We start from the raw sequence: 26,815 nt of genomic DNA on the forward strand, positions 1-26,815 counted from the left end.
AACTCCCTGTGTCAGCAGAAAGGACTGATCTATGACAGGGTGGAACTCCCTGTCAGCAGAAAGGACTGATCTATGATGGGTGGAACTCCGTGTCAGCAGAAAGGACTGATCTATGACAGGGTGGAACTCCCTGTCAGCAGAAAGGACTGATCTATGACAGGGTGGAGCTCCCTGTCAGCAGAAAGGACTGATCTATGATGGGTGGAACTCCCTGTGGCAGCAGAAAGGACTGATCTATGACAGGGTGGAACTCCGTGTCAGCAGAAAGGACTGATCTATGACAGGGTTGAACTCCCTGTGGCAGCAGAAAGGACTGATCTATGACAGGGTTGAACTCCCTGTCAGCAGAAAGGACTGATCTATGACAGGGTGGAACTCCCTGTCAGCAGAAAGGACTGATCTATGACAGGGTGGAACTCCCTGTGTCAGCAGAAAGGACTGATCTATGACAGGGTGGAACTCCCTGTCAGCAGAAAGGACTGATCTATGACAGGGTTGAACTCCCCGTGTTAGCAGAAAGGACTGATCTATGACAGGGTTGAACTCCCTGTGTCAGCAGAAAGACCTGTCAGTACAATGGACTGATCCATGACAAAATAAACCACCATTCACTTAAAGGATTTGTTTGTTTGTTTGTTGGTTAAAGCCGCACTCAGCAATGTTCATGCTATATGACGTCTCACTTACAGGAACAATAACTACATGCAAATCAAAACAAAAGCAACAGTATAGCAACAAAGGAGATTTATGACAACAAACATTTAATATATTAAAGCTGTGTATTAAATACAGATTGTCATTGATCAATGAAGTCATTTTCAAAGTCAACTGAGATATTGACTAAATTGACAAGGAATCATCATAAAGTCACTCAACATATTGAACAATGGGTAGATTTCTGTAGAACAGCCTAGAGCCATGAATGTTTCTGTGTAAAGAAAAGTGTCCAAGATCAATTACACCCAACATGACCCCTTCCTAAAAATATTAAATACAATGCTAAAGCACAAATATAATTAACCTCAGATGTTTACTCCTACATGATACCTCTCTGCCTGAAGATCTGACAATCCATCACTCCACAGGTTGTGTCAGGTGAACCTTAAACTTTGAGCACCCAGTCTAAATGAAGGTGGGTGGGTTACTGTCAGCTTTCCTTAACAATTTGGCTTCAATTCGATACAACCATGATTCAGGCATTTCGATGATAACACAAAACACTACAGAATACCTTTGGGTGTAGAATCAATTGCACTCAGAAATGTCAGGGTGTATAACATTTTACACAACAATACAATGCCATGGCTCTTATTATTTACATTCGGAACTGTTTTCTAATCATGCAACCTTGAATAGTTTCACACTGCATATTTCAAACAACAGTTACGGGCTGTACGACGGATTTGATCAAAGTCATCGTCTATCTCTTGCTTCAATGGGATAAACATTTGCAATGAACGAGACTTTTGAATTGCTGTCATATAATCTCGACCATCTGTTAGACATTCCAGAATTGTCGTTTGTTCAGTTTTCAAATTTTGAATAGATATTTTTCAAAGCGTATAAAAATCAGGAATGAAAGTCTCACCAGTTTGAAAATTGTGCAATAAAGAACCAGAAAGCTGCTTTCTGATAGACTAATGTCGACTTCTTGTTAGTCTTTGGTCAGTCAGAGTTGGCAAAACATTGTTCAGAAGTGACCTGTAATGGTATGTCCTCAGATCTATGTGTAGCAGTAGCGAGCATCAAGATCTGATTTTAATGAGATTGAATCTTCATGCGAAAAAGTAACACATGTCTTTTTAATGATTAAGTTAGTATTTCAGCAATATCTCGGCAGGGGACACCAGAAATGACCTTCACACATTGAATCCATGTGGGGAATCGAAACCTGGGCCTTCAGCGTGACAAGCGAAAGCTTTAACCACTAGGCCACCCCACTGCGCCGTGAAGATAATTGCCAAAGTACATCTCTCTTTAACTCATTCCTTACACAAGTCACTGCTGTCCCCATACACTTCATAGTACATGCCAATCAATAAACATATTCAATTACAATACACACATTTCATCAGGAACATAATGCTTTAAATAATGCTGTATAAAAATATGAAAACTAAAGTTGCTTTATCATGTGAAAACAAGAAAAATATAAACATGTTTCATTATTAACATTGTTTTACAATTCAAAATATGTAAAATATTACTAAAAAATGTGGGGTATATTCCATTTTGGTCAGCAATAATATGTAATATAAAGGATGTAAACTTTATGTAAAATAATGACTTTAACTAATATGAAAGTGATTTTCCCCAGCAAAAAGTCCACAATTTGTCACACAAATAACTGAGCTTAAATAGTTGGTCACTTGTAAATAGAACAAATGGCTACAAACATCATAATATATTTAAATTGCTCCATGTCCTCATCCACAAGATTCATAACAATTATCATCAAAATGTTTTGAAAACATGCATAACAAGTGTATACAACAATTGTTTTTATAAAGTTGCCGTTCCAGACAAAATGCATCTGAATAAACAAGATTTTACCGACTTGTGTAGTTGAAAATTATGGCATTATCGAACATGATGGCAATGACACTTCTGAATACAACTCAGTGTGTTGTGATCGTGATGTGATTTAAACTGACGGCACTCTTGTTGGATACTGAAACCTGACATACATATTTTGTTTATCATATGGTTTATGATCATATAACTGAATTAATGAACACAACCGTATTAACGATTCCACAAACACTACAGCATAATCAATGTCTTACAGACACCAGTGTCAGTGGAACATGAGATGCTTTTAATAATGCTGTATCAAAACATACAAACCTGAACTTGCTTTACCATTTCCACAAACACTACAGCATAGTGTAACATGAGCAGTCTCCAGCGTGACACTCAAACGCTTTAACCACTAGGCTACCCAACTGCCCAATAAGGTGTGGATAACAAAGGGTTATTACATTAATGTTCAGGTCATACTTACAATAGGCACTTGTCCTATCGTCCTTGCCAAACGGCCAAATAGTTAAGGTATCATAAGGACTAGTAGAAATTTGCCCGTTTTAAGGGTTTTGCATAATGCTATCATAATAAGGACTAGTGGATTAAAACTGTTTGTTTCTATCGATAACTTATGTCATCAACTTAGATCACATGTATTTCCCTTGCTGACAATGTTAAAATACAAGTCAGTATCGTGCAAGCCCTGAGACAGTTACTGCTACATACACATTCTGTAAGAGGACAGAATATTTAGGTAAATACTTGTTTCTATTTTAATTGAATACCAGGAAATTGAATTTGCAAATCAAATTATTAAGATAATGCTGTTCTAAGCTGATTTCATTGCTTTTCTTCCATATCACTAATGCCAACAGGACACTGCCATGGAAACTTCCTGGTCCAAGTCTTTTCCTCAGGGTATAAATAATACCACCTCATTGTAACAATGCAAAAGTATGATAAGAGGTTAGGCGATGCAAAATAATACTAGCTCATTGTAACACAGAAATACATATGATAAGAGGTTGGTCATGCAAAAATGTAATAAAAAGCAAATATAAAAAAATTAAATACACATCAAGAAAAATCAACAAAGTAATGCTTACAAAACATCTTTTTCAGTTGGACAAGCGGGACGTATTCCCACAACTTATTGTGAAGTAAAGCTAAGAAATTACTGCCAACTGTGGCTTTCAATGCCATAGTGATATCTTTGGTTCAAGTTTCCCTCAGGGTATGAACGACCCATGGAATGTGATCGGCATCTTGACACCAGGGGGCGTCTCTGCTCTCGCCAGTTCCTTGAATGTCTTCCCATCAAGCACCAGGAGGAAGGCCTTGAGGTCTGGTTTCATCGGGAATACAGGGGACAGAATTACACCTGGAACATACAGAAAGATTCAGTATTGATTTGACATTTAGTGAAAAGACTGAAGGAGGAGAGACCAGGGTACAGATTGATATGGCTGCAAATACGAGTAAATCCCCCAAACACCCACACATTCCTACTTAGACAGATATTCAGAAGACCTAAATACTGGGAGACAAGGACCTCATGTTCAGAAGACCTGACAGATGGAGAGTCAAGCACTCAGATATTCAGAAAGCCTAATAGACTGAGAGGGCAAGAAATTAGACGTACAGGAAGACTAAGGGACAAGAACTTAGATATACAAAGACCAAGAATAGAAAGAGGCAAGCACTTACATACAAAAGAAATAAAAGACAGTTAGACAAGTAATTTGGCATATAGAAGAAGTAAAAGACTGAGAGACAAGTACTTAGATATACAGATTAACTAAAGGACATAGACGAATGTACTTAGACACACAGAAGAACTAAAGGACTAAGAGACAAGCACTTAGACACACAGAAGAACTAAAGGACTAAGAGACAAGCACTTTGACACACAGAAGAACTAAAGGACTAAGAGACAAGCACTTAGACACACAGAAGAACTAAAGGACTAAGAGACAAGCACTTAGACACACAGAAGAACTAAAGGACTAAGAGACAAGCACTTAGACACACAGAAGAACTAAAGGACATAGAGGAAAGCACTAAGTCATCAGGAGAACAAAAAGACTGAGAGACAAGCACTTAGACACACAGAAGAACTAAAGGACATAGAGGCAAGTACTTAGACACACAGAAGAACTAAAGGACATAGAGACAAGCACTTTGACACACAGAAGAACTAAAGGACATAGAGACAAGCACTTAGACACACAGAAGAACTAAAGGACATAGAGGCAAGCACTTAGACACACAGAAGAACAAAAAGACTGAGAGGACACACAGAAGAAATATAAGACAAAGAAATAGGTACTTAGACACACAGAAATAAAAGACTGAGCGACAAGCACTTAGACATACAGAAGAACTAAAGGACATAGAGGCAAGCACTTAGACACACAGAAGAACTAGAGGACTGAGAGACAAGCACTTAGACACACAGAGGAACTAAAGGACATAGCGGCAAATATGTAGACACACAGAAGAAATATAAGACAAAGAGATAAGCACTCAGACACACAGAAGAACAAAAAGACTGAGAGACAAGCACTTAGACATGGCCTACAGAAGTATCAATAGACAGGAAGACACTGGGGACAAGACAACCAAAACATACAGAGGACATGACAAAAAACAGAGGACTTCATCAGCAGATCAGAACTAGACAGACATCTGGAGGATGAACAGATCCCAAACATTATTAAGTAATAAATACGAAGGTAAATACAAAACATGGTTCGGCAGACTGCCAAATCAATATAGGAATTAAGACCTTCAGACTGCACTGACAGGCACACACAGATATAAGTGGACGGACTAAGGATCCTCCAGAAGCACATACCATCGTCCTCCTCTGTGCCCTCAGGGCGAGCAATGAAGACTGGCTCCCCAGGCTGGTCCTGATCCTCAGATTGCCAGTGAACACAGGTCTTGGTCTTCAGGTCCAGCTTGGTCAGCTGAAATAACGAGTATTTTTCGTTGATGTGGACCTCACACTACACATGCGGATCCACTCCAGGGTGCATAGAGTGTACACTCCACCCTTATGAAGCCGACTAAACATTTGTAAATTTGTATAGTTTGTCCAGTTTTCTCTTGTGAACAGTGAATGGATGTTCTAAGTGTTCTTATCATACCTCCATTTCAGAATGAAGAGATCTGATTGGTCCACGTGATCTTGATCAAATACTGTGTAACCTGCCTTAGAGGGGAAAGGTAGTATGAGAGATATTGTTGAGTCTGTTTAAAGATGTTGTGTAGACAAGAAAAGGTTAGTCACAAATATGAATATTTTGGACATGCACTTGGTGCATGCAGACATAAACATTAGGTTGCATTTCCAATCATACGTTGCACTGGTGCCTGTTTTATATATTTATATCGAGCCCTGCCTATGGAGATGGGATAGCCGAGTGATGAAAGCGGAATTCACAATGGAATGAAAAACCTTCCAAGGCTCCATCCCTAAAATTCAAGGCCATCCATATTATTATTTTTTTCTCACAATCTTACAATTTCAGCTATTTATGTCTCAACCAGGGGCAGACTATCATTAGGATGGAGTTAATGTGGCTACTGACAATAGACTGAATGCAAATTTTTTGTTTTAACTTCAACGAAAAAGATTTGAAACCATAAAATGACAAAGGTAGTTATGTTTAGGAAATTAATTTGAGATGGGGTTTGTTGGTAGGTTTTAAGGCCTTTTTCAAGAAGTCACATTATTCATTCTGAAGCTTTTTTCAAAGCAGAATTATAATTGGCGGCCTTTTCGAAGCCCTATGAACCTGTGCAAGGACACTCTACCTTGGCCTTGTCTGTCAAGAATTCGGTTCCATACACATATCTGTATTTCTTTGTGTTGTAGGCATAGTTGATTCTTGGAAGTTCCATTAATACAGCTTTAGATGAATCTGTAAATAGTGAGTGGAGGAGTGAGTTGGGTGTCACACCACTTTGATCAATATTCCATTAATATCACGGTATGTCTGCTTAATGGGGAGGAAACCCCAAGGGGTGCAGGTCTTAGACGTTTACCACTTTGGTTAAACCCACAGGCATGGTATGGTGCTGACAAACCTAGAAACATAATGGGGGCGAACCAGGATTGGAACCCACGATCATAGGTTTCTGGCGTGCCCAAGGGACACACCTGTCCAGGTGTGAAAGGAAGAGCGAGTAGAGTCAGATGAAAATGACGTAATGCTTATTCACCATTAAGTGAGTGAGTGAACGTTGTTTAACACACAGTCAGCAATATTACAACCATATGACATTAGTCTGAATATGATAAAGTCTGGACCAGACAAACCAGTGATGAGCATGATCTAGGGGCATGGTGTCACACACTCTGCCAGTCACTCTGGACCAGACAATCCAGTGATCGAAAACATAGAGCATCGATCCACGCAATTGGGAAATGATGACATGCATCAACCAAGTCAGCGAGCCTGACCGCCCGATCCTGTTAGTGGCCTCTTACGACAAGGATAGTCGCCTTTTTCAGCAAGCATGGGTTGCTGAAGACCTATTCTGACCCAGGTATTCACGGGTGCCAACCAGCATGGGACACACGATAGCGGGATCCTTCTCTGGAATCCCCATGGGGTATAAACAATGAAATTCTGGTTTCATAAACATACACAGTTTGCCTTATAAACCTTGGTGACATCTAAAGGCTTAAAAGATAAAAGAATTGATTTTCAGGCAATGAGTTTTGAGAAAATAGTGCAGGCGGGCGATGTTTTTTTTTGCTTGTTCAATCTAGTATGTAACAAACAGTTGTGTAGCCTCAGCCTGGGAAAGGGCCTCTCTATATTAACTAGCATACAAACTCCTATTGCTGCCATAACCATAAAACGAGAGTGCGCAGTAAAGCAGTGTGCATGTAAAGGGAAGTAACTGTGTGCTATATTTGGATCGCATTGTTTTTAAGTAAATGTATCTTTATTTTTTTATTTGGGGGAAAATGGAAATAAAACCGAAACATGCGGCAGACTTTATGATGATGTGGGCAGTGCCTGAGCACCAATGGTGTTATTTTTTTCAGCCTGATGAAGTATTAATGATCACAGTGTCTCTATCTTCTGTCAACGATGTAGGATTTCCCACAGCAAGTTCTCAGTCAAAATGTCACCCACCTCCGGTGATGTAGTCAGGGGTACAGAAGATGGAGCCGTCCGGCTGTTTGACCGCTGTAGCTGATGTGTCGGACAGCGTCACCAGATTCTTGCCAGATTCTGCCTACAGTTGGGGAATCACAAACATACAATCTATACAACCAGATTCAGCTTCAGCTTCATGTTATCAATGTCTAAAATATATATTCACCCTACTGGACCCGTGAATATCTGGGGTAGAATAGGTCTTCATCAACCCATGCTTGCCGTAAAAGGCGACTAACGGGATCGGGTGGTCAGGCTCGCTGACTTGGTTGATGCACGATCATCAGTCCCAATTGCGTGGATCGTTGCTCATGATATCAATCACTGGATTGTCTGGTCCAGACTAGATTATTTACAGACCTCCGTCATATAGCTGCAATATTGCTGAGTGCAGCGTTAAACAACAAACAAACAATCAAACCAATCAGCCTACTTGCGAACAATGACCATGCAATATGACCTGCAAGAGCATGTTGAATGAGATTTAAAGCCCAAAGCTGTTCTTGACTTGAAAGGTACAAATTCTGAATGAGATGACATTCAGCATAGCAACACTAATATCGAACCATTACATATTATGTTTGAAACCCCCATCACACATTACCTTCGCGACATCCAGTGGCAGAACGTAACGTCTCACTTTGGCATTTTCCCACTTTGGCTCCTTCTGCGTGATGGAGTGAAGGTAAAGGTCACGCACAGCTTCCCCACTGTCAAAGGCACAAAGGTCGATGACCAGATGCCTGTCTTCCTCATAGCAGTTGATGAAGTGGAAGCAGAAGAAAGAATCCGCATTATACTGTGTCGTGATCGTCTCTCCATCCGAGCGACGAGTAAGATGAATCAAAGACTGAAAGAAAGTCATTTCAATCAACAATTCTTTAAAATAAAATAAAAATATCAATGCCCTGGGTTCATGTAATGAAATTAAGAGGAGAAAAAAACATAACTGTTGCTAAGAGAATGCTTAAATGACCTAGCTCAAACTTAAATGTTTTCTGTTCAAAATGACAACTTCAAAATGAATTTATTGTGACCAACATCCAGATCAATATTCTGTGTATTGTGCATATATACTCTGTGTTGTTTTTGGAAAACACTGTTTATTGTTTTCACGGATGTGCTCCACTCAGCGCTAATAAGCAGTGCTATTTGTTGTTTGATTGGATTAAGGTGAGGATATGTATCATTCCACTGGGGATGCGGTGGGGGGAGTCGCATTGATATTGAGTCGCATTTTTGGCTAGGGGTCAGCAGTCATATTAATTTGGAGACACATTAATTTGCAGATTTACAGTATGCCATCCTGTGCAGGCAGGCTTAACATTGCTATCTCACCCAGACACTGTATACTGACTCAGAGCTGACCAGTCCTTGTTTTAGCCCCATACTGCCAAGTACAAGGCAGGGTAACAACAAGTATAATCTTTTAGCATCTTTTGAGGCGGCCTGAGGATCCGTCCGCTCTCCTAATTATAAAATGACAATATGTTATTTTCAGGACTAAATAACCTCCTACACAAGTGACAATACGTTGTTTTCAGGACTAAATAACCTCCTACACAAGTGACAATACGTTGTTTTCAGGACTAAATAACCTCCTACACAAGTGACAATACGTTGTTTTCAGGACTAAATAACCTCCTACACAAGTGAAAATACGTTGTTTTCAGGACTAAATAACCTCCTACACAAGTGACAATACGTTGTTTTCAGGACTAAATAACCTCCTACACAAGTGACAATACGTTGTTTTCAGGACTAAATAACCTCCTACATAATGTTTCTTACCTTCTCCTCAGGATAGTTATCCATGCATGTTTCAAATGCTGCCCCCCAGATGTTCATTACAGACAACTTCAAGAGGTTGGCAACCAGAGTCTGTTCCAGGACAACAAAGTAGTTCTCCGACATCCCAAAGCTGTGGTTGTAGCCGATGTTCACCTTCCAGCGAGATGGAATGGTTGACACCAGGGATGCCCGGGTGAAGGGGTTGTCTCCCCCTAGAATGATTTTAACTTCAAGGTCATTGCGTAATATAAATATAATATTTCAAACACTAAGGGGCTGGTCAAGTATTGTAGGGGTGGGGGGAAGGGGTAGGTCTTCCTGTACTTGGGAGAGATTAGTCTTAGAACTCTTGTCAAATTTTGCCATTCTCCCCCCATCCCATTTTATGTAACAAATTTTCATCCAGAACTATTTTGAAAAAAATAGAACAGTGCATTTTTTTCATGGCCCCCACTTATAGCTGTGATATATATAAGTCACCCCCATCTATTGTGGTGTCAGACCATACCCACCCACCTACACCCCATCTTTTGTGGTGTCAGACCATACCCACCCACCTGCACCCCCATCTTTTGTGGTGTCAGACCATACCCACCCAGCTGCACCCCCATCTTTTGTTGTGTCAGACCATACCCACCTACCTGCACCCCCATCTTTTGTGGTGTCAGACCATACCCACCCACCTACACCCCATCTTTTGTTGTGTCAGACCATACCCACCTACCTGCACCCCCATCTTTTGTTGTGTCAGACCGTTACCACCCACCTGCACCCCCATCTTTTGTTGTGTCAGACCATACCCACCCACCCACCTACACCCCATCTTTTGTGGTGTCAGACCATACCCACCCACCTGCACCCCCATCTTTTGTGGTGTCAGACCATACCCACCCAGCTGCACCCCCATCTTTTGTTGTGTCAGACCATACCCACCTACCTGCACCCCCATCTTTTGTTGTGTCAGACCATACCCACCCACCCACCTACACCCCATCTTTTGTGGTGTCAGACCATACCCACCCAGCTGCACCCCCATCTTTTGTTGTGTTAGACCGTTACCACCTACCTGCACCCCCATCTTTTGTTGTGTCAGACCATACCCACCCACCTGCACCCCCATCTTTTGTTGTGTCAGACCGTTACCACCCACCTGCACCCCCATCTTTTGTTGTGTCAGACCATACCCACCCAGCTGCACCCCCATCTTTTGTTGTGTCAGACCATACCCACCCACCTGCACCCCCATCTTTTGTTGTGTCAGACCATACCCACCCACCTGCACCCCCATCTTTTGTTGTGTCAGACCATACCCACCCACCTGCACCCCCATCTTTTGTTGTGTCAGACCATACCCACCCACCTGCACCCCCATCTTTTGTTGTGTCAGACCATACCCTCCCACCTGCAACCCCATCTTTTGTTGTGTCAGACCATACCCACCTACCTGCACCCCCATCTTTTGTTGTGTCAGACCGTTACCACCCACCTGCACCCCCATCTTTTGTTGTGTTAGACCATACCCACCCAGCTGCACCCCCATCTTTTGTTGTGTCAGACCATACCCACCCAGCTGCACCCCCATCTTTTGTTGTGTCAGACCATACCCACCCACCTGCACCCCCATCTTTTGTGGTGTCAGACCATACCCACCTACCTGCACCCCCATCTTTTGTTGTGTCAGACCGTTACCACCCACCTGCACCCCCATCTTTTGTTGTGTCAGACCATACCCACCCACCTGCATCCCCATCTTTTGTTGTGTCAGACCGTTACCACCCACCTGCACCCCCATCTTTTGTTGTGTCAGACCATACCCACCCACCTGCACCCCCATCTTTTGTTGTGTCAGACCGTTACCACCCACCTGCACCCCATCTTTTGTTGTGTTAGACCATACCCACCCACCTGCACCCCAATCTTTTGTTGTGTCAGACCATACCCACCCACCTGCACCCCCATCTTTTGTTGTGTCAGACCGTTACCACCCACCTGCACCCCATCTTTTGTTGTGTTAGACCATACCCACCCACCTGCACCCCAATCTTTTGTTGTGTCAGACCATACCCACCCAGCTGCACCCCCATCTTTTGTTGTGTCAGAACATACCCTCCCACCTGCACCCCCATCTTTTGTTGTGTCAGACCGTTACCACCCACCTGCACCCCCATCTTTTGTTGTGTCAGACCGTTACCACCCACCTGCACCCCCATCTTTTGTGACGTCAGACCATACCCTCCCACCTGCACCCCCATCTTTTGTTGTGTCAGGCCATACCCTCCCACCTGCACCCCCATCTTTTGTGGTGTCAGACCATACCCACCTGCACCCCATCTTTTGTTGTGTCAAACCATACCCACCCACCTGCACCCCCATCTTTTGTTGTGTCAGACCGTTACCACCCACCTGCACCCCCATCCAATCATAAATGGTCACTAATACAGATGACTCTCATTATTTGAGAGATGTGTATGTCAAGTTGCATCTTCAACTTCACATCTATCCTCCTATCAGGTAACTTACAGCTTCTGTCCAAGAAGATCTTGTAGAGGGATTATGCTCCAATTAGGAGATACATGTTATGTGTTTTGGGACTTGCATGGGTTTTTGAGGATTCAAATCATGGAAAATTCAATTCGAACCGCCATAGGTTTCAAATGTTAAAATCTCTGAGCATCGAGTACTCAATAACACCCGCAAACCTAAAACACATAATGTTTATCGACATTCTAAAATACTACAGTTATCAGTTATTATCACTTTCTCCCTATGTGAACACTCACAGTTGTGAGACATATATGGCATTACTACAGAATGAGGTGACATTACACTGGATCACTATTACCATTAGCATGTGTTTCCAACGTCTCTGTTTTGGAAAACATTGGACCGAGTCATCTTGACTTTGAGAAGTATCAGGGAGTCATTTCACAGAGCAATCTTAGCGCTACGACTGGCGTAAGGCTATGTTAAGTATGGAAGACAATAGTCTTAGCGCTAAGATTAGTTAGTGGAACAGCACCCTGATCAACAGGTTTAGAAACATAAGTGAGTGAGTGAGTGAATGAGTGAGTGAGTGAGTTTGGTTTTACGCCGCTTTTAGCAATATTCCAGCAATATCACGGCGGGGGACACCAGAAATGGGCTTCACACATTGTACCCATGTCGGGAATCGAACCCGGATCTTCGGCGTGACAAGCGAACGCTTTAACCACTAGGCTACCCGACCGCCCCTTTAGAAACATAAAAACATAGATACCTCTTTCTTTTGGAGGTACCTTCACAATGCTGTATGCCTGCTTCTGGTTGAATGATGTTGCCAGGTTGTACATGGTGCCGTCAAAGTCCATGTGTGGGTGAGCCGTGGCGATGTGCACCGCCACAATGTGCCCAAGGGGTATCTTGTTACGAATACACCAAATACATACAGGTTCAAATCTGGCACATCTATTGTATTTGATTTCAGTTACTGAAAATAGCGGAAGTCCAAGACACTGGCACTACTAAGCCCATCAATTTCTCCTTTTAATCCTTGACAGCTGAGGTCTAAAAGTACTGAAATAAATTGATTGACTGACAGCTTTCCACATGTTATGACACTGATGCAGAATTTTGTTTTCATGGACCTAACAGATTCAATATTGACCTCAAACTTTGTCCCTGGTCATTAACTTTTCTAAGGTTCAATTTCTTCAGGTTTCTGCAAAAATATAACATTAATATTGAATTCAATCTAACTTCCGAGAACAGTCTTTTCTTCAGCCCAAATCTGTTAACTACTACTAGTTCAGAAGGAAACATATGTTCAAAATTGATCCACATTGGAAGCAAAGTACTCCTTTGCTTTGCGATATCTTTACTTTACCTGACTTTGTTACTCAGCAAGATCTCTTTTCAGAAATGCCTCTCCTAAACACATTTTAGTTTTCTTACTGATAATTTGACCCTGGTCTGGGGAAAAAATATCATAAACAAAGAAATCAAACGCTTGATTAAATATGTTTGAGCCATTTTGAATTTTCGAAAGGCAAGGCTACTTTGCTGTGACCAGTAATATATGTAATATGTCGTGATAAAAGCTGAACTGAAATGGGGTTTAACATCATGTTCAACATTATGGCACTTCTATAGCGATGTGCATGCATGTGTGTTTGCGTTTGTGTGGCTGCTTCTACTTGTCCAGGCTAATGCTAGTTTTACAGTCCTAACCCAGTGAGATACCTTGCCGCAGTTTAACAGGAATACCCCACTCAGACACCATATACCGGTACTGACTCTGAACCGACCAGTCCTTGTTTTAGCCCCTCAATGCCAAGTACCAGGCAGGGTAACAACAAGTAAAATCTAAAAATGTCATGGGATTGAACCCCGGACCTTCCGCTCTCCAGACGGACGCTCTACCACTAGGGAACAGAGGTGGTCCTAGTTTTGGAGAAGAGTATTTAATTGCATTGATATTCATAAGACATATGGACCATAGACAGAACCCATAAGGTATCTTAATAATGAGCATGTCAATATATAACAATCATTATAGTTCCAAGAATTTCCTCTAGAAACTTGTAATGCCCTTATCTTGAAGTCAGCATACCGATCCTTTCCTTGTGAGTGTCTCGGGATTGACAATATTGATGTTTGAGGACTCCGTAAAGGCAAGTAGCATATCGCCATGGGGGACGATGTTCACTGCTGTGTTGTCTGTCATTTCCCGGGAAAAATAGGAGAAAAACCTAGAAACAAAACGGACTGAATAAACATACTTCAACACTTGTATTCCTTCAGGGTTCATCTCAGAGTTTTAACTAAGTGCCTATGGCTGGCAAACTGGGGAAATACATTATGTTCGTCCACAGCTTTGAATAGTTGTTAAGTCCATATTTTCTGAAATTCAGAGGTATTTTAATATTGTATCCAAATGTCATAAAGTAAAACTAAACTAGTGAATAAAGACTTGTCTCTTATTTGCTTCTGTGATTCAGAAAAACACAAGTAACATTTGCAATGTTGACCCTCGATCTTCTCCCATACCTCGCAAAGATGCTCTTACAGGGATCTGGGTATGCAGCTGTTGCAAACTGACCAATGACTAGTCGATTAGCCTTCAGGCATTTTCCAAGTGTCTCAGTGTCCAAGAGCTTATTCTGATACTGAACTTTTCCGTCTTTGATGGTGAACTTGTGAAGGACAGCCAGGCCATCAAACAGGTGCTTCACAGTTGTCTCCCCTACCTTGAACATCCCAGACCCATTCCGGTACAGGGTCCCCGTCACCCATTGTGGGATTGTCCCTGGATTGTGAAAGGAGGGAGTGAATAAGAAAATATAGTTTAAGCATTTTTTCCAAGACATGGCATGTACAATGAATCTAATCTGCAATTGCATGACATTGACATTGAGTTGAAACTTGTAGGAACAATTTGAGTTCACAGATAAATAAGTTCAGTGTAGGTATGGAAGTCTTTCCCTTCCACACCGCCATCTACAGTCAAGGTAGTAGTGTTAGTCAATAAGGTATCTCTCAATTCAATTTCATATCCCATCCGGTAAATATGGGAGAATGACAGACGGATCATGATATCACACCTGCATCAGATTCAGAAAAGTCTACAGAAGAATAATGATCTTTGAGCTAAGTGTGAATCGTGGTGTCACGATACATCGAAATATCGATATATTGCTATTGGTAAGCACTTAAAAGTCAATAAATCGATTGTTAAATCAATTTCGATCAATAGTATCGATTTCAGTTAGGAATATCGATAGTTTCGATTGTATTTACCATATCATGTGATTGAGTCACCGAAACACGCTCACGAACGCAGCCGAGTGTGGATTAGAGTTAACTGCCCTTGATGCTTAGCAACCGATCTTTCTTAAGTAAAATGGTAGAGGGTGACAGTCAAGTGGAGTTTGTGACAAACTTGGGTGGAAAATCGAGTGTTTGGAAGTCTCTTGGCTATGTTAAAGAAAATAATAAGCTTGACAAGAAACATGTTGGATGCCGAAAGTCCATCTAAAATGATACACTGAAAACTATCGATATTTATCGCAATAGTTGCTTGCAATATCAATAGTCATCGCAATAGTTTCTTTCAATATCAATAGTTATCGCAATAGTGATTTCCAGACCAATTGTCACCCCTTATTTTACCTGTGATGTTTGTATCCACTGGCTTCTCAAGCTGGTCGCCGGGCTTGTAGGTTAACCATGCTGGCAAGTCGTCGGCCATAGTTTCAAATGAGCATCCACTGAAACAAAGAGTCATCAGAAGTTTGATAAGAATTATATAATTTGTCTCATAACTCACAGACGACAAGGGTGGGCCAGTTGTCTCAGGTGCCACAGATCAGATAGATCTTTAACTGGATGCTAGCAAGACTATAAGGGACTCTAAGATCAGGGATTGAATCTAAGATCTGCGCTGAGAGAGTTGAGTTTAACGCCGCTTTTAACAGTATTCCAGTTATATCCCGGCGTGCCGGCTTAATGTGGAAGGAAAGCCCGAAGTGATGCAGGTCTCAGACGTTTACCACTTCGGTGAAACCTACGAGCACGGGTATGGTGCTGACAAACCTAGAAACATAATCGGGGCTAACCTGGATTCGAACCCACAATGATAGGTTTCTGGAGTGCCCAAGGGACGCAACTCTGCGAATCGCGGCGCCTTAGACGACTGGGCCACCCGTGCCCCCTAATGTGAGAGGAAAGAGCCGCTGATGAATTCCATCAGGCCCTAATATCAGCTCTAACATCTCAAGACCGCCTCCGTGGTCTAGTGGTAGGGCCTCCCCCAGAGAGCGGAAGGTCAGGGGTTTCGATCCCCGGCCGCGTCATACCAAAAGACGTTAAAAGATGCTACTTGGGTTTGTTTGGGGCATTGCTGTGCATGTGTTATTTGTGTTATAATTATAAGTGGTAAATATCAAAGCAGGGGCATAACTAGGCTAATTTTAAGTCAGATCTCCAGATAACTTTTTGAGCAATTGAGTTTTTACTCTAGGGTTTCTATTTTAATTGGGTTATTACATTTTTCATAGGGTAACCAATATTTTTTCACTCATCTATTCATCACTCTATTGGGTTTTTCCCAAATTAGTGAACATTTTAAGATTAAAAAAAATGAAATAATGTTTCAGATGTATATAACTGTTCTAAATATATAGGCTTAGCCCGGAAAGTAAATTAACTCGTAATTGTGTTTCGGAAATTAGCTCCTTTGTACACATGCTGAAAAAGCTTCAATGGGTATTTACCCGTGCTGTTGTTATACATGTGAGTTTTTCATTTAATGCATGCCTTTCTGTACCAAGTTAATTGATCGTAATTGGGTTTTGAATATTTTGGGGGGGGACTTATCTGTAGCTCTGTAAGTGTAAGCAAAACCAATTTTATGAGGGCATGAAGCACCCAAGCAACTCACTGGCATTGTGACCAGGGTTTTCACAGCTATGATAAACCATCTACCACTAAAATCCTAAAGACCATAAAAATTCCGATTTTCCAGTTAGACAATAAATATCATGTTCAACTGTGTTGAGTTTGAATAAAAACTTTTCAGCATAGATGGTAAATTAAGGTTTACTCTTTTTTTCAAAAATGTGTTTTTGTTAGGTGTAAAAACAAATTATGTTTTTTTCTCAGGTGTAGGCAATTGCTTTCCTGCTACAGTGGCAGTTTTGCCCCTGCAAAATCCCTTCGAGCTTTTTTCCAAAACTGAACAGGTGCTCACTCTGGCTGTAATTTGTAAAACTAAACTCACTATACCTCACTCATACACTTATTTATCATATAATCGGTAGGTTTCCTGGCAGGATAAAGCCAACAGATAAAAATGATATCCGTTGGGGTCATATGCAGATAGAGATGCAAATATCAAAGGTCAAGTAGGGACTACTTTTACTGTTTAAAAACAAACATGGCGTCGCCCTCGTCATTCGGCGGTCGAGTCAGAATTAACCATCGGGAATCGGGATAAACTATAGGGATAATTGCTATCATTATCAAAAGAACAGTCTAATATACTGAAAATCTGTGATGTAGCTAAGGCATTTTATGTTTTGGCAACTTTGGAGATATAAATTTCGAAACAATTTTGCGAGCGCACGAGGCCTAGCCAAGCGGGATCAGTAGCCATATCTGTGCTTGTAGACCTCTGCGGCTTGAAACCTTCTCCACAAATTAAAATAGTTGGATTTGGCCGAAATATGTTTGAATTGTTACCTTGTTTCGTCTTGTCGCTGTGTGTACATCTGTCTGCACTTAACGTTATGATAGGACAGGTCGACTGTCAACAACATCTGAGCGTGGCTGTGAAGTCTCAAAGACTAGGGTTAGAGTAGCTTCCCTTTGACAAAGGGCAGTTACTCTAGCGGACAGACTGATGGATTGCCGCAAAAGGCAAATAAAAACAATTGTTGTTTTGCGTATATGTTTCTTCGCCACTGTGTAAGAAACAGATTTCAGTTGGAACTATATTGGCTACTGTCACTGTCCGACTGACACATCACTTACCCTGTGACGTAATAAATATTAATGCGCGCATTCCAGGAAAGCGATTTTGAAGCACTGAATTAAAGAATGACATTATATGATAAAGAGGTTATCACGCTTGTGTGTTTGGGGATGGAAAATATCCTGTATTAGGAATAAACACTATGTATTTAGCTCGCCAAGGCTCGCTAAATACAATGTTTGTTCCTAATGCAGGATATATACCATCCCCAAACACACTCGCGTGATAACCTCTATATATTTTATCATTTCATTTTTTAATTACATCTAGATTTGTATATTTCATTTATTATCTGGAGATAAAATCATAAATACTTCAATACAATGTAAACATTTTCTATTGTGAATAAGAAAACACAAACCAGTACATGGTCTCTAATAGGGCTGGGACGAGTAACTCGGGTACCCGGGTCGAGTGGGTACAGAGTAAGACCCGGGTACCCACAGGACTACCCGGACCCGTGGTTAGTCACGTCATATATTGTTTCATGACAAAAAAATCACAATATAACTACATGGTTACACGACATTTTTAAATCTCTAATGCTCGCATTTCTTCATGGCTATGAACGCGTTCCTTTTGACTTAAATATGTTTGAACAAAGCTAAAACTTCAGTCAACTTCAGTGTATGCATGACCACATCGTTTTATACGTGCATCTAAAAACATTCTGCAAGGGCTACTGTCAAACTATTACAAATCGAACATTTTGTACCTTTCTCTTGACACCAACAGCGAGTACCCGGGTAGGGTCGGGTAATAGGGGTGTATGTACCCGGGTAGTAAATTTGGACTCGTCCCAGCCCTAGTCTCTAACTTAATCAATGTACACGTGTAGCCTACATAGATCTAGCTTTGAAAGAAAGTATCGACAAGTGAACTTTGATCTCTTGCATGCATTAGGCCTAGAGAAAACACTCAACAGATGAACTATTAAGTGCATCTGTCCGAACTGTCAACACAGTGAATAAAAATATAGAAACAATGCATTGACAACCATGTCAGTTTAAGTTCGATAAATCATCAGTGGTATTTACTGTATGTAGTTAACAGTAGGCTCTAGACTAACCGTACGCTTGACAGTCTTCGATGGGTATACTTCAAGCTCCTCACAGCGATAGTCCGTTCGCGGAGCTCTCTATACTACCGAGTGTGTAACGAAAGTGTCACGCGCTGGGAAGGAGCTTGGTGGTTACTTCAAGCTCATCACAGCGATAATGTTACCGAGAGTGTAACGAAGGTGTCACGCGCTGGGAAGGAGCTTGTGGTTACTTCAAGCTCCTTCCCAGCGCGTGACACCTTCGTTACACTCTCGGTAACATCGCTGCCACCAGTGTGGGCGCGGCCATTACAAGAATCTTGAAATTTGCCCTCTAACCCCAAATGTAGTAACGTTTATACTTTTGTTTATGTCTTTGGGAATGCCATCATATTTCTTTTTTTAAAAGGTTTACGACTGACCATGTTTTCCAGATGAATTTACTTTGTTGTTTTGATAATCAGATTGGCTCGAGATTGCAGACTAACGGAAAACCAACCAACTTCTCCCTTACATTCTTACTATATCAATAACACGATAGTTTTAATGAAACAGAAATTCAAATTGACAAACGAAGAAAGTAATTTAGCAGCTATAAGTGTATTCGGCGTCACGACAGTCGTCACTTGTTTGTAAACAAAACGGTCATTCGGTTGCGAGTTCAACTCCAAGCATGGTTGTGGCCACCTATTCACAGTGGGGAGTTTTGACTGGTGGCAGCGATAGTATAGAGAGCTCCGGGAACGGACTATCGCTGTGAGGAGCTTGTGGTTACTTAACTGAAGGGAAGTAACTCTAATGTGTCTTTAAACCCCATTCGTCACCACTCGCTTCTTTCCGTAAACTACACGGTTTGTCACGGAAAGACCGGAGTTGATCACGAGCCTGAAAATACTTGAAGTGCGAAGCGCTCATAATATATTCAAAAACGCTAAAAAAACCCATCGCGTACCACCTTATAAAGCTTCTGTTAGGGCTGGGGCGGGTAACTCGGGTACTCGGGTCGGGTGGGTACTGAGCAGGACCCGGATACCCACAGGACTACCAGGACCCGTGGTTAGTCACGTGATTATATTGTTTAATGGCAGAAATTATCTAGAACACTATGGTTACACTATAAATGACAAATGTTCACATTTCTTTCCGACTATGCACACATTCCTTCTGACTTCATATGTTTGCATAAAGATAAAATTCAGTCAACTTCAGTGTATGCATGACCTGTATCTAAATACATTTTGACAGGAGTACGGTCTAACGTTTCCTAATCGGACATTTTGTACCTATCTCTTGATACTTACAGCGGGTACCTGGGTAGGGTCGGGTAATAGGGGGATGAGTACCCGGGTAGTAAATTTGGACTCGTCCCAGCCCTAACTTATGTCTGTACGTGTATTATCGGGTTTTGTTTGACATATGTTGATTACACACCAAACTGTTATTTTCTGATGGTAATTTTACTACATCTATCGATACTATCGATATTTTAGCACAGTTTCGGTTTCATTGTAAATATTGATATTTGAGCTTGTCCTCGATATGTGATCGTATATATATTGCCAGGAAGTAATTTGTAAAAACATAAAAAGTGACAGTTGAAAAAGCTCTTGAAAATCCGGGTTATACCTGGACTTCAGGCCAGCCACCCATGCTTGTCGTCAGAGGCGACTATAACGAGATTGGGTGGTCAGGCTCGCTGACTTGATTGATGCATGTCAGCTTATTCCAATTGCGTATACTTATGCTCATGATATCAACCACTGGAGTGCCGTCATGTAGTTGAAATATTGCTGAGTGTGGGGTTAAACACCACCACCACCACCACCACCAACAACGACAACAACAACAACAACAACAACAACAACAACAACTGTGCACACTGATCTGACCGAAGAGTTCTTAATTGGATCCTATGCAGAGACAAATTTATTGGTATGCCGGATGCCTTGAGAGGCTTTGCGCCGGGATATTATTGGGTGTGTTGGATGGTTGCACCCCGAATTGTTAATATTCTTTGTTGTATAGAGAATAGATAGTACGTTCAATCGTTATATCCGGAAGTCAACAGAGGTGAGGTGAGGTGAAATGGGGTTTAATGTCGCGTTCAAGATTATTTCACTCATATAGCGACGTGCATGCACGTGAGTGTGGCTGCTTGTACTAGTCAGGTCTCATGCCTGTTTTAAAGTGCTAATCCACTGAGATACCATGCCGCAGTTTAACATTAATACCCCACTCAGACACATGATACTGACTGAGCCGACCAGTCCTTGTTTGAGCCCCTTAATGCCGAGCGCCAGGCAGGGTAACAACAAGTACCATCTTTTAACGTATTTTGGAATGACGCGGCTTGGGTCGAACGCCCGATCTTTCGCACTCAGATTTTATAGCGCATCCCATGGTATACCTCTACCATATAAGCTAGGAGTCCTGCTAGAGACGAGTTGGTCGACCATCTCCTGAAACTACCGAGAAACTTAGAAAAAGAGCTTTATTGAGTTAGCACCTCTTGAGTCAAAAACATCCACCTCTGAGGGATGTTACAGGTTTTTCAAATTAAGATAAACCTTTTTCTCAAACAAGTGTTAATGAATCTCGGTGAAAAAGGTTATATAAGGTAACATCACTGTTCAGTTGTGCTGTGACAATCGATACATGAGAATGTATGATTTGGCTATGCTTACCTAGCTTTGACAAGTTTATTTGCTTGTAAGCAAGTTCTATCAAACGACTTTTAGAGAATTCTACTGTCGACTTGTCACATCGACCTATTAATAGTCTTAGGGGGCACGGGTTGCCCAGTCGTCTAAGGCGCCGCGATTCGCTGTGCAGAGTTGCGTCCCTTGGGCACGCCAGAAACCTATGATTGTGGGTTTGAATCCGGGTTCGCCCCGATTATGTTTCTAGGTTTGTCAGCACCATACCCGTGCTCGTGGGTTTCACCGAAGTGGTAAACGTCTGAGACCTGCACTTTCATAGCGACGTGCATGCACGTGTGTGTGCTTGCGTGTGCGTGCTTGCGTGTGTGTGCGCGCCCGGACTAAAGCCGCAGTTTTACATGAATACCCCACTCAGACACAGTATACTGACTCCGAGCCGACCAGTCTTTGTTATAACCCATTAATGCCTAGCGCCAGGAAGGGTAACGACAAGTACCATCTTTTAATGTCTCTTGCTATGACGCGGCCGGGGATCATACTCGTCATACAATATATTTTTTAATGTTACACCAAGTATTGACTGCGTCATGGGACAAGCACTTCAACATTACTTTTGTACATGATCATAATCACCACAATTAACCATGATCCAGTAGTAACGTTTTGCTTGTATCTAGGCTTCACATCTGAATCGCCTGTTTGCACCAATCTTATTAAATCAGATTTTATAGTTCGCGCTACCTGTAAACAAAGATCTGAGGACATTCCATTACGGGTCACGTCAGACACGACCTTTCATTCGACCAATCAGAGCGTCGCTTACCAGATCGGGAAAGTAACAATCGGAATGTGTTTTCTTATCATGCAACCTCGAAAAAATCAACACAGAGTATGCCGAACGACAGCTACGGGCTGTGCGGCTGTCTCTCGCTTCAATGGGATACTTTTTTGAAACGGAAGAGACTTTTCATCGCCCGTGTGGGGTACCGCCTTACAATATAAACCATCTATCTAACATTCCAGATATGGTTGTGTTCACCTTTCAAATTTTGAATCAATATTTCAAAGCACTGCCCGTAATGGGATGTCTTTAGATCTTTGTTCAGCTGTAGTGGTAGAGCGTCCGCCCGGAGAGCGGTAGGTCCAGGGTTCGATCCCGGGCCGCGTCATACAAAAAGACGTTAAAAGATTGTACTTGTTGTTACCCTGTCTGGCGCTCGGCATTAAGGGGCTAAAACAAGGACTGGTCGGCTCGGAGTCAGTATACTGTGTCTGAGTGGGGTATTCATGTTAAACTGCGGCATGGTATCTCAGTGAGCTAGCACTATAAATCGGCATCAGTCCGGACTAGTACAAGCAGCCACACACACACATACACGTGCATGCACGTCGCTATATAAGTGCAATAATCTTGGACGCGACGTTAAACCCAATTTCACCTCACCTCACCTTGTTCAGCTGTAGTGAGAAGTAGCGTCATACAATATCATCCATGTATTTTGACATTCCAGAATTTGTTTTGTTCAGTTTTCAAATTTTGGATCTTTGTTCAGCTGTAACGAGAACTAAGATCTGATTTGAATGAGATTGTGGTTTGCACATCAGTATCAGTATGGTGAGCTGTGTCAATGTTTGGAAATGTGTCGATCATCCAGGCACTGCGTCGGACTTCACGGTTTTTGAATGGAAAAAGGAAGACAGTTTTGACAGAATTTCTTTTCGGCATCTTCATAATGCGCTACAATATTCAGTAAACTACGGTTATAACGAACTCAAAGGGACCACTAATTTTAGTTCGTTAAAATCATAGTTCGTTATAAGCATATACATGTATAAGCATATATACAGCAACTGGACGGGATCAAAACACATTTCGTTTTTTCCCGCCAGTTCGTTATAAGCTTGTTCGTTATAAACAAACAATAATGTTCGCATTAAACAAAAAAATACCACCTAATTGTAACACTGCAATGAGTATGAGAATAGGTTAGACCTTGCAAAATAATACCACCTCATTTTATATGCAATAAGTATGATAAGAGGTTAGACCTTGCAAAATAATACCACCTCATTTTAACACTGTTATAAGTATGATAAGAGGTTAGGCGATGCAAAATAATACCAACTAATTGTAACACCGCAATAAGTATGATTAGAGGTTAGGCGATGCAAAATAATACCACCTCATTGTAACACTGCAATAAGTATGATAAGAGGTTAGACCTTGCAAAATAATACCACCTCATTGTAACACTGCAAAAAGTATGATAAGAGGTTAGACTTTGCAAAATAATACCACCTCATTGTAACACCGCAATAAGTATGATAAGAGGTTAGGCGATGCAAAATAATACCACCTCATTGTAACAATGCAATGAGTATGATAAGAGGTTACGCGATGCAAAATAATACTAGCTCATTGTTACACAGAAATACGTATGATAAGAGGTTGGTCATGCAAAATAATGTAATAAAAAGCAAATATAACAAAAGTTAATACACATCAAGAAAAACCAACAAAGTAATGCTTACATAATATCTTTTTAAGTTGGACAAGCGGGACGTATTCCCACAACTTATTGTGAAGTAAAGCTAAGAAATTACTGCCAACTGTGGCTGTCAATGCCATAGTGATATCTTTGGTTCAAGTTTCCCTCAGGGTATGAACGACCCGTGGAATGTGATCGGCATCTTGACACCAGGGGGCGTCTCTGCTCTCGCCAGTTCCTTGAATGTCTTCCCATCAAGCACCAGGAGGAAGCCCTTGCGACCGGGTTTCGTCGGGAATACAGGGGACAGAATTACACCTGGAACATACAGAAAGATTCAGTATTGATTTGACATTTAGTGAAAAGACTGAAGGAGGAGAGACCAGGGTACAGATTGATATGTCTGCATTTGTCATTTGACTCAACAACAACAACAACAACAACAACAACAACAACATCATCATCATCATCAATAATAATAATCATATTATTATTAATAATAATAATAATAATAATAATAATAATAATAATAATAATAATAATAATAATAATAATAATAAAAATTAAAATAATAATAATGATAATAAAAAAATTGATGATATACTCGATTATGTATGATTTTGTTGACTGGCCGATCAATCCTTTTCTAATGATTCTTAGATATTGTGTTGATTGCCCTCTAAAATGTGCAGACAAAATACTGAGCTGCAAAACCAAGAAGGCAAGTTTGAAGAATATGGCGCATACAGTTATGTATTTAAATAACAGTTCAGACACCCTGCACCCTCGTGGGTCGATCAGTGACACAACAATCACTTTGTGAAACGGCCATCAGTTCCAGAGAAGTCAGTTACCTGATTTTGATCATAATCCTCCATCAAATTCACGGGTACGATGACACACTATACAGCCAGCCAGCCACTAGTTGCAGCAGTCGACCAAAAACACTTATGAGTCTTACAACAATCAAATTGCTTCTATCACTTAACAAGAGGGACGTGGTCTGGGTCAGTCAACCGAAGCAGAGGATAGCTGAAATCCTTCATTCACTCTGAGGAGTATGATGATACACAAAGCCAGCCAGTTGACAATTCAGAGAATAATATCCACTCGGCAATCCATAAGATACTTACTCTGCCCTGTATCTAGGCGTTACCAAGATGCCACACAACATGATGGCCACATACCATCGTCCTCCTCTGTTCCCCCGGCAGTCCTCACAAGATACTTACTCTGCCCTGTATGTTTACATGATTCTACACAACATGACGGCCACATACCATCGTCCTCCTCTGTTCCCCCCCGGCAGTCCTCACAAGATACTTACTCTGTCCTGTATGTTTACATGATTCTACACAACATGACGGCCACATACCATCGTCCTCCCCCCTTCCCCCGGCAGTCCTCACAAGATACTTACTCTGTCCTGTATGTTTACATGATTCTACACAACATGACGGCCACATACCATCGTCCTCCTCCCTTCCCCCAGCAGTCCTCACAAGATACTTATTGCCCTGTATGTTTACATGATTCTACACAACATGACGGCCACATACCATCGTCCTCCTCCGTTCCCCCTGGCCTGGCTATGAAGACCGGTTCCCCAGGCTGATCTCCATCTTCTGTCCTCCAGTGGACACAGGTCCTCGTCTTCATGTCAACCTTTGTCAGCTGAAACCATACAATTTTTGTTTGATTGCTGTCTAGTCCGCATTCAGGATTATGGACCAGACAATCCGGTGACAAATATGAGCAATGATTCACATTATGGGGGTACGATGACAAGCAAAGTCACTGTGTCTGATCATCCTATAGGTCGTCTCTTACGACAAGCTGGTTGCCGGGGACCTATTGTAGCCTGGAATCCCCATGGGCCAAACCAGACAGAATAAAGGGATTTGAGAAAACCAAAATTGTGCACACCAGGTAAAATTGTATCTGAATATGCGCAACAGTCTGAAAGTATCACTTAAGTTAATCTATTTTGTTTTCTAGTGATTATCAAACTAAGTCATTGCCTAGATTCCATACCACTGATGAAATGACTAGTTGAATTCTAAAATGCCATGTTACCATCATGGATCCAAATTCACAAGCTTAGACCCTGATTTCAAATATTCCTCATTGACTGGTAGTATTTGAGGGTGATGATTCTGAACCAGTTCTCAATGCTTCAATATAGGTACAAATTGGAACTGAATAAAACTGACTGAAAATGTAAACATGGTACAAAAATTCGCTTATTCAAAAGCAGGACTATCTACAATAAGCAGGAATATCTGAAATAAGGATGACACTTGTCCTCTGGACTAGTTTTGAAATATATCATTTCTAAGGCTGTTCTACTATTTTATGATTTATGGTACAAAGTGAGCCACCCATGGTATGTCTGTCATCATTCCTGATCCATAGGAATATCTGTATTTCTTTGTGTTGTAGGCGTAGTTGATTTTGGGTAGGTCCATTCTTACACCATTGGCTGCATCTGGAAATAACCCCAATGAAAATACAATGAAGCATATTGTGTGTTGTATAGCAGAGTCTGATATCATGGTGTACTGCTGAATCGTTAAATCCTTTGCCCAGTGGATAGTCTGGCATTATAGCCATATTTGCATACC

The 26,815-nt window shown here is 41.4% G+C and overlaps 2 protein-coding genes across 5 annotated transcripts; both read right to left on the minus strand.

Moving 5' to 3' along the window:
- Nucleotides 1-729: 729 nt before the first annotated feature.
- On the minus strand, nucleotides 730-24,347 carry LOC124136145 (beta,beta-carotene 15,15'-dioxygenase-like). 4 transcript variants are annotated; one of them, XM_046501961.2, is made up of 11 exons: nucleotides 24,235-24,347; nucleotides 15,642-15,739; nucleotides 14,520-14,778; nucleotides 14,083-14,221; nucleotides 12,751-12,892; nucleotides 9,495-9,706; nucleotides 8,308-8,553; nucleotides 7,680-7,782; nucleotides 6,346-6,452; nucleotides 5,381-5,495; nucleotides 730-3,904 (listed from the first exon to the last, which is right to left on the minus strand). In XM_046501961.2, the coding sequence occupies exons 2-11, from the start codon at nucleotides 15,718-15,720 to the stop codon at nucleotides 3,753-3,755; spliced, it is 1,554 nt and encodes a 517-aa protein (XP_046357917.2). In that variant the 5' UTR covers nucleotides 15,721-15,739; nucleotides 24,235-24,347; the 3' UTR covers nucleotides 730-3,752. The 4 variants fall into 4 exon arrangements, with proteins under 4 accessions (XP_046357917.2, XP_046357916.2, XP_046357915.2 ...); XM_046501960.2 differs by lacking the exon at nucleotides 24,235-24,347 and adding an exon at nucleotides 19,073-19,183; XM_046501959.2 differs by lacking the exon at nucleotides 24,235-24,347 and adding an exon at nucleotides 19,041-19,128.
- On the minus strand, nucleotides 24,332-26,566 carry LOC125382026 (carotenoid-cleaving dioxygenase, mitochondrial-like). The gene is made up of 2 exons (XM_048399632.1): nucleotides 25,751-26,566; nucleotides 24,332-24,509 (listed from the first exon to the last, which is right to left on the minus strand). The coding sequence occupies exons 1-2, from the start codon at nucleotides 25,848-25,850 to the stop codon at nucleotides 24,358-24,360; spliced, it is 252 nt and encodes an 83-aa protein (XP_048255589.1). The 5' UTR covers nucleotides 25,851-26,566; the 3' UTR covers nucleotides 24,332-24,357.
- Between the last annotated feature and the right edge of the window lie 249 nt (nucleotides 26,567-26,815).

Source organism: Haliotis rufescens, unplaced genomic scaffold, assembly GCF_023055435.1.
Source record: "Haliotis rufescens isolate VD_foot unplaced genomic scaffold, xgHalRufe1.0.p SCAF_2, whole genome shotgun sequence".
Taxonomy (NCBI): Eukaryota; Metazoa; Mollusca; class Gastropoda; order Lepetellida; family Haliotidae; genus Haliotis; species Haliotis rufescens.

What these genes read in the sequence shown, in the direction of transcription:
- LOC124136145 (XM_046501961.2), bottom strand. Translation starts at nt 15,720, where the DNA reads ATGGCCGACGACTTGCCAGCATGGTTAACCTACAAGCCCGGCGACCAG. An exon ending in AGTGGATACAAACATCACAG is followed by an intron (nt 14,779 to 15,641) that starts GTAAAATAAGGG and finishes TTCACAATCCAG; the next exon opens with GGACAATCCCACAATGGGTG. An exon ending in GGGCACAGAGGAGGACGATG is followed by an intron (nt 3,905 to 5,380) that starts GTATGTGCTTCT and finishes TGTATGTTCCAG; the next exon opens with GTGTAATTCTGTCCCCTGTA.
- LOC125382026 (XM_048399632.1), bottom strand. Translation starts at nt 25,850, where the DNA reads ATGAAGACGAGGACCTGTGTCCACTGGAGGACAGAAGATGGAGATCAG. An exon ending in GGGAACGGAGGAGGACGATG is followed by an intron (nt 24,510 to 25,750) that starts GTATGTGGCCGT and finishes TGTATGTTCCAG; the next exon opens with GTGTAATTCTGTCCCCTGTA.